Source organism: Alligator sinensis, unplaced genomic scaffold, assembly GCF_000455745.1.
Source record: "Alligator sinensis unplaced genomic scaffold, ASM45574v1 scaffold678_1, whole genome shotgun sequence".
NCBI classification, from domain to species: Eukaryota; Metazoa; Chordata; order Crocodylia; family Alligatoridae; genus Alligator; species Alligator sinensis.
Window position 1 is genome coordinate 1190229 of NW_005842006.1, and position 8546 is coordinate 1198774.

General features: G+C 45.5%; 1 protein-coding gene across 2 annotated transcripts in view; it reads left to right on the forward strand.

Moving 5' to 3' along the window:
- The window catches only part of HPCAL1 (hippocalcin like 1), a 106463-nt gene that overhangs the window by 94878 nt on the left and 3039 nt on the right, over nucleotides 1–8546 (forward strand). For both annotated transcript variants that reach the window (XM_025201853.1, XM_025201854.1), the window contains 2 exons: nucleotides 755–1157; nucleotides 2847–2952. In XM_025201853.1, the coding sequence (XP_025057638.1) occupies nucleotides 780–1157; nucleotides 2847–2952 (484 nt within the window). In that variant the 5' untranslated portion in view covers nucleotides 755–779. The remainder of the gene's footprint in view (nucleotides 1–754; nucleotides 1158–2846; nucleotides 2953–8546) is intronic.

Consider the following 8546-nt stretch of genomic DNA (forward strand, 5'->3'; position numbering starts at 1 on the left):
CCCTTCCCACCCCATGCAGTTATTTCATCCTGCTTATGCTCTGTGAATTGCTGGAGCTCAACTTTCAAAGCATTGCGAAGTCCTTGACCTGGTTCCAGCCCTCTCAGTATGTCTGCTGCTGAAACAAGGCAGGAGGCCTTGGTACTGATGTGATGGTGTCAGGAAAGTGGGACAATGCTGCTGCACCAGGGGGTGTTCAGAGAGCCACTGTTGCATTTCTTTAGTCTTGGACTGCCTTTTTGCTATTTAAATATGAACTATTTATGTGCTGTGGTATTTTTTAACACCCCTGATGCTGCCTATGCTGGTTAGTGTGGGCAGGGACTGGAAATCACTATGGAGCACAGGAGGAGATATGGGAGGAGGAACACAGCTGAGCGCTAAATGGTACTGGGACAGACCAAAAGAGGTTGTCCCAAATTGTCTTCCTCTTCTCTCTCCCACTAAATGGCAGACTCAATTATTGGGAGATCTTGGATGAGGGGAGAAAGGATATGGGGAAACAGGATAATGTTTTATCAATGTTTTTAAGCTTTACATTGTATCCAGATGCTTATTTCACAAACCAGTCCTTAAGTGTACCTGTTCTCTCTGGGGGGTTGGTTTCAGCTGTTGAAATGTTTTTACTCGTTGTGTGTCTGTGAGCTGATAGCATCTTTCCACTATGTTACCTTTTTAAAATCTAGGGGCTCGACTCACACTTGGAGTCCAATCATAGCACTAATGTTGACATGCTTATTCTTTTGTTTTACAGCTGCTAGATTTTAATCAAGAACAGAATGGGGAAGCAGAACAGTAAGCTGCGACCTGAGGTACTCCAAGATCTCCGGGAGAACACTGAATTCACAGACCATGAGCTACAAGAGTGGTACAAAGGCTTTCTAAAAGATTGCCCAACTGGCCATTTGACTGTTGACGAATTCAAAAAAATATATGCAAATTTTTTCCCTTATGGTGACGCGTCGAAGTTTGCAGAACACGTCTTCCGCACATTCGACACCAATGGTGATGGGACGATTGACTTTAGGGAATTTATCATTGCTCTGAGTGTCACCTCTCGGGGAAAGCTGGAACAGAAACTGAAATGGGCATTTAGTATGTATGATCTTGATGGCAATGGATACATCAGCCGTGGTGAAATGCTAGAAATAGTGCAGGTGAGAAATCCTTATTTTTTTGTAAATTTTATCTTTGAATTTATCTTACTGTAACTTCTCTTTACCCCTGAACCATCTGGAGCTAGAGGCTTTTGATCTAGGTAGCTTTTGCACCCTAAAAACTATTCAGTTAGCTCCTGGCACTTCTTAAAAGTTGCCACAGCAGCCAGTAGAAGGGTCCCAGGCTGTGTTTGCAGTGTAGTTTTCCCCAATGTCATTCTGAATGGCCACACAAAATAATTCTGACCACAGACTGCAAATGGATAATGGCTCTGAAAGCCGAACAGATTCTGAGTAGAAATAAGACCTGAATGAAAACCCAGTTTCCTCTTTTCTCACCCTTACCCCCTCTCTCCCTCCCAAAATTTCTGAGATGTATGAAACTTGAATCAAAATCTAGATTAGAGTTTTGGAAATATCCCCAGGATTTCCAGTGGTTTGAGTCATAAGGCAATAACCCCAGAGCCTGTGAAAATCCAAGTATGGTTTGAGATCATGTGTACTTTCAGGCTAGGTACACGCATTCAAAAAGCCTGAGGCAGAATTGATCTAACTTACACAGTTTTCTGTAAGCAGCATAGTTTAAATTGGTAGTGAACAGAACACACATTCACCCTTTGGTAGGGTGCAAATCTTAGACTGAGTTCTGCCATTTTTATACCAGTCTGTGTGCTGAACTTCTGCTCTGTTACAGGTATAGAGGCGGTGGGGTTTTTTGTCCCAACTTCTGTTCTGTTCTGGGTATAAACTGGTTTCAAATCACTTACACCAGTAAAAGTGTCATGTTTGTACCTGGCCTTAGAGTAAAAGGCCATATAGATTTCACAATTTGGAGCTGTACAAGGGAAGGTGCTGTGTAGCAACTTTGAGTCCCAGGTGGTAGAAGAAGCTGCAGAGGGTTGGTAATGGCATACTGGACCTTTTCACCTGTAGGTCACCTATTCAGTCACCTATTCAGACTCCAGCCATGGTGGGTGGTGACTGCCAATGTGTGACACCTTGTTATTGACCACAGACATTTCTATCCAGTTTCTAGCAGAATTTTCCAGACCACAAAATCAGGTGCTACATTGGCCTTGGTGAGCTGTTTGGCAAGGGTTGTCAGGAGGGGCATGAGAGTGGAGGGTGAACTCGTCTCTTCGTAGGAGTGGTAGTTCCAGAGCAGGGTGAGGAACAGGTGTCAAGGGGATGTTGCCTGTGGTTTACCTCATGAGTAAAACATAGTAAACATGGGTAAAAATAGGCCTTCAGGCTCTAGTTGGTCCATGTAAGTGTGAAAACCCAGCCCACCTGCCCACAAACCCCCCCAGCCCAGCATAGCTGAACAATTACTGCATAGTAGGAAGCACCTCTGTGTTTAATGGCTACTCTGAAGGAATGAGGCCACTTCCAAACTCACTTGCAAAAAGGAAAAGTGCACTTGCAACTTTTCCCTGGCATCCTCTAGTGTGGTAACTTATTAGTTGCTGACTCATTGCTGGACTGCCCAACAGAACCACTATATTGGCTTTCTAAACCAGGAATGATTCCTGAAAAATGCATTGAGTTTGTAATTCTTCTTTCTTGTTTTGATTTATAAGGTTCTGCAGCCAAGGTCAGCTGGCTTTTTATTGCTACAAGCTTAAATTCCTTCTCTTAGTCCTGGTGCTTCACAGCTTTTCAAATTTCATTACTTTTTTTTATATTCAGGCAATCTACAAAATGGTGTCATCGGTAATGAAAATGCCAGAAGACGAATCCACTCCAGAAAAACGAACAGACAAAATCTTCAGGCAGATGGACACAAACAACGATGGTATGATCCCCACTAGGGGTCCTTAATTAGGTCTTGGAAGTAAACATAGATTGCACGATACCATTTTTCAAATTTAGCATTGCTGATGACAGTTGAGATTACTTTCAGGGGAACCTCCATTTCACTTATCCCACCATGGATTTCTGTCACTGTGATGTCGGCATGTCCATTACCTGCACACCCAAAGGAAAGTAGCATGCGAGGATATAGGTTGTGTTTGTGGAAACTGGCAAGCTAGGGCTAAACAGGGCTCTACAGGCCCTTCTTAGAAAAAGTAGCACAGGCCTGTGTTCTTTAAACTTTCCTCTTATAAGTTTTCTATTGGTGCAGACCCAGCTGCTGAAATTGGTAGCAGACTAATTGAGTTTGTGTGAGCCCCTAGACTTAGTGTGTCACTGACTCATCTGTGTTCTCCCCAGTATGCAAGCCTACAAAATCCCAGGGTGAAATAGTCTGTGAATAGCCTCAAACCCAACCTCCTCCATATGTGGACTCGTATGCTCTCTGACTCCAGGCAGCTCAGCTGCACCTAGCTGTCAATCGGAGGCTATTCACCTGGTTTGTGAGGGCCATTTGCCCTTCTCTTCATTGCCTTTTCATGAGAGGCCCATACCTAATTGTGCCCGGGCTTGGAATAGACAAGTCCTGTGTTTTGCTGGAGGGGGCAAAAGCCTACACTGAATGTTGTGTAGAGGCAAGAGCAAGGTAGGAGGGAAATCCGGGGGAAGGTGCTTGTGAGATAAAGAGTGAGTAATGGAGAAAATAAACAGACAAAAAAATTGAAAATAGAGGAGACATTTTTTAAAAGTACAGAATCCTGTTTATGGGGTTGGGGCTGGTAGAAGAAGATGAAAGTACTTCTTAGTATGTTTACCTCTTCATCTTTAGTTTCATATGTACATTTTTTCTACTTAAAGGGGACAACATGGTAGGGGCTGCACTGGGGAAAGGAGTGTGTTTTGCCCAAGGAAAGGGATGCAGATGTGCTTCCTAAATGTACTTACCTCTGCTACACCTGTCCATGCTATTCCTTTTCTCCCTGCATAACAGGGATCCTGTTTTTTTCACTCAGAAAAATCACCCAGCTCTTCTGCTGCCACCCATTGCCATCTGTTTAAATAGCACTTGCCACTGAAACCAGTCAGAGCTCAGCTTATAGTTTCATTTGTTATTCATATCATCTGTTTTAATCTTCCAAGCCTGAGTAGATGCAGCTGCCTATTTAGAGAACCAGGGTTGCTACCTAATTTATTGTCCTTTCTGGGTTCTTATTTGCAGTTTTCTGTTTACAGTTGCTCTTGTCCTCTCTTGCAGTCTCTTTGACCCGTAAATGATCTTGCATGAAATGGTCCTGAAACTTCTGTGGGTTCAGCATCCTCCAGTTCATGCTCTCTGAGGGGGTTGACAAACCAAAGGCAGTCTTGCTGTCCTCACTCTAGCTTTTAGTAAGGCTGCTGGTGTAACAGGAGTAACAGGGCAGGATTTGTCCTTGCATTTGTGCCATTCTCTCTCCTGTTTCTGATCTTCATAGTGGTCTATGCTTGCAAAATTTGTACCATTGAAAATCTGGCCCTTACCCAAGTGCTCTACTGCCACTTCTATTTATTTGCTTGTTTCTACAAGCCAGCAATTGGATTTGTTTTGCACAGAAAAGCTTTTGGATGCTCTAGCAATAGAGCCAGTGGGGCTGCTGGTCAGTTAGCACCTCCAAAGTAGAGGGCTTGCAGCTAGAGGTGCACCAATTATATTGGTGCCATATCAGATCAGCACCAGTAAAAGGAAAATTAACATTATTGACTATCGGCTTTTTTTGTCCACTGTAGCCAATAATGTCACTGGTAAATATAATATGCCTTCTGGCCAGGGCCCCCAGATGTTGCGTGGATGTGCACAACCACACACATGCACCGGCCAGGAATGCAGCCAGGCAGTATGGAGAGCAGCACCCTAAAGGTAAGTCCCCTCCCCATGGAGAGGAAGGGGCATTGGGGGAGGGGGGGGAAATAGAGGCCCCCACAGTGAGGGAGGGAGCAGGGGGCTGGGGCAGGGTGGTGAATGGGACCCTGAGGGAGCAGGATGAAGCCATGTGTGGCTCGTCCAGGGGATTGGCATCCCAGTGCTTAAAAATGGCAGCAAGGGCACTTGAACTAAAGCTCATCAAATGAGCTTTAAATCAAGCACCACCCATCCCCATTTTTAATTGCCGGGATGCCTTTAACCAGAGTGGAGTTGAGCGAGGTGAGGGCAGAGGTGTGCTGTCTGCTGCAGGCTCAGGGCTCTTCACTCTGCTGCTTTTGCCCCGGGAGTCACCCGCTGGCTGCGCCACAACCCCTACCCATTTGGTGGCAGTGGTGAGCTGTTCCTCCAGCTGCTGGATGGGCAGGGGACACAGCGCAGCTGGCATATGGCTCCCGGAGCGAAGAGCCCCAAGTCCGTGGCAGGCAGCCCGCTTCCACCCTCACCCCACTCATTCAATGAGCTTTAGTTCAAGTGCCCCTGCCACCATTTTTAAGTGCCAGGATGCTGATCCCATGTTCAAGCCGCCCACGTCTCCATCTCACTCCCCGCCCTGACCCTAGGGCCCCATTCAGTGCCCTGTCACAGCCCCTGCCTCTGCCCTTGTCCCTCTCCCTCCTTCACTGTTGGGGCCTCGATCTGCTCCCCCCATGTCCCTTTACTTCCACAGACTTACCTGCAGGGTCATGTTCTCCACGCTGCCCGGCTGCATTCTTACAAATCGGTTAATGAATCAGTATAGGGCAATATGCCTGGTGAATAATTGGCTTTTGGTATCAGCCAAGAAAATCTTCACCCCTGCTTGCAGCCGTTTCATCTGAGGCACTAACATGTTGCAGGTCCTCCCAAAGACAAGCCTGCAGTCTGAACAAGTTTTTGTTGCATACAGCGTATACTCTACTGGGAGACAGCACCTACCTGCTGTTTTGGGGAACCATGTGACAAATGAAATTTACTGTCCACCATTGGCCACCACATTTGACAGCTGTCCCATCCCCCCTGAACACAGTTTGACAAGTTTTTACCTTGTTAGCCTGTCAAAAATGTTTTCTCACTGTCTGACAGTGGAATTTTCCCCTCAAAATTGACTTGTTCAAAGGCCCAAGATTGGGATACCTTCTCTTCTGGGTCAGTGACAGGTTTCTAAGACTTCATCACAACTTTGAAGTTTATTTTGGGGTCACAAAGGTAAAAACAGAACCTTCCTCAGCTGGAAAAGGAGAGGTTCTTGTGCTGTGTTACCAGAGTGTTTGGGTAAAATTCTGGCCTTGCTGAAATGTGGGCATTTTGCCACGGACTTCAGTGAAACCAGGAATTTGTTCTTTGGCTTTGCATATGGAAGGGTATAAAACTAAAATGCACTTAAAATAAGTCTTCTCTAACATGTGCCATGCACAGATATGAGAGAGGGTAATGGTGGCAAAACCTGCAGTATGTCTTCCATCTGTTGTACTATGTAGCTGCAGAAAATCATTTGATGACTAATAAAATATTATTTTTGCAAGTAGCATACTACTGGTATATACTGAGATGCATAGTAGAAAAATGCTTACCTTGTTTTGAAACATGGGAGTTTTGCTATGTCAACCCTCTGGTAATCTCCAAGCAAGAGAGGAAAGAAGTGTCTTGCATCTGTGCTTTACTGAGATGATTCAAATTGCTTCTCATTCTCCATTGTACTTCTGGGCTTCATTTCCAATTTTGCTTTGTGCTTCCAAGTTGTCTCTCTCTCTTCCCACCCACACCAAAAAACAAAACAAAACAGCAGCATTTTTTTGTGGCAAACCTATTGACATGAGCAAAATTCAACCAAAAAAAAAACTTTTCAGAAATGCTAACAAAAACGCTCTAGAACGTAAGGCAGCAGAATGCAAAAGCAAGCCAGCTTCTCCTTTTGGCATTCAGTGTTCCTTGTCTCCACAATAAGGTAGTACTATCTCAGGCCTTTATTATTATTATTATTTTTTTTAATAAAAACAAGTTCCTTTATAAATCTGTCACTTCACGTGGTCTCTGGCCTTAGACACGGAGGCAAAAGTGATGCTGCGCAAACGGCATATCCAAGATCTCAGGCAGTGGCTAGAGCTTTTAGTTTGTGTAATAAAATAAAGTAGGCTTTATAAAAATCAGTAGTAAATATAGAGTGCAATAAAAGATGCAGCTTTAATCCTATGAGAAACCCAGATATTCTGGGCACAAGCTTTATGGTGTTATTAATGTATGGACTTTTTTCTATTAGTAATATAACTGTACCCAAAGGCAGAGAGCAATTAAAAACAAAAATACAATATGGGCCGAAGCTGTGCTAACTGCTGGAGAGTATAACGTAAGGAATAAAATTGAACTATAATGAAACTGCTCTCACAAGAGGAATGTGGTTTTTGTATTCTTCTGGTTTTACGTGACCATAAAAGTCTCAATTGAGGGTCTAATATTACTTAAATTGTACAGGTATAGTTTGATCAGGGCTTTTGCTTCTATATGATGCAATTAATAGCACATAGTGTTCTGCAAAGAGTTAATCTACTCAAGGCAAAATATGCATGTGGGGGAGTCCCAATGGAACAATGTAACTTGGTGAAGAATGGCCTTAGAACAGGGGCAGGCAGTTATTTCGATGGGCAGGCCACTTAATGAGTTTTGGTGAGCTGCAGAGAGCTGCAATGGTAGTCCCGCCTCTTGACAGGTGCCTATCCTCTGGTTGACATCTTAGGACTGAAAAATGACCTCTTCCCCCTCCCGTTCCCCCTCCCTCCCCCCCCAAAGTCTTTCCCCTTACCCCTGGAAGTACTTATTGGGGGGGGGGGGTGCCATAAAGTATTTTTATTTCAAAAAATATTTTTGTCCTGATGTATGTGTTTGCATAGTATATATAGAGGTGACTGCATAATAGCTCAAAAATAAAGTCTTACTCTTGTATATTGTGTACGGGGTGTGTTTGGGGGAGTGTGTGTGTGTATGGTGGGATGTGGAGCTTGTATGTGGGGGGTTTGTGAGGGGGTGTGGCTGTGTGGGGGTGTAGGGTATGTTGGGAGGGTGTGTGTGTGTGTATATGTGAGAGGGTTGTGGGGGAGTGTGGGTGTGGGGTTTGTGGGGTGAGGGAGGGCGGGGTATGGGGACCTCCCTCTACACCTCCCCATGGCTGTTGATGGTGTCAGAAGCCCTTGCTGTCAATGGTGGCAGCAGCTGCAAATAACAGGCCCTCGGGGTGTTCATGGCCCGCACAGCCACAGCCACTGGGTGGCACGCAGCTCCAGCAAGTTCCAGGGACTGCATGTGGTGGCAAGGAGTGGAGGCAGGCTGGCCCATGTCTATCACGTGGGACTCATGTGCAGCTCCCAGCACTTGCATGCCACCAGGACGAAGCCCTGCGCAATGGAGCCAGCTGCCTTCAGCTGCACATGGTGGCAGGGAGCAGGGAAGGCAGCCACTCCAGCACCTAGGGCTTCCCCTTGGTGGTGCACAAGTGCTGGCAGCTGCACGTGAACCCCATGCAGTAGAGGTGGGCTGACTTGGCTTCTCTCCTCGCCTCCATGTGCAACTCCAAGAACTGACCGGAGCCATGTGCCACTGAGTGG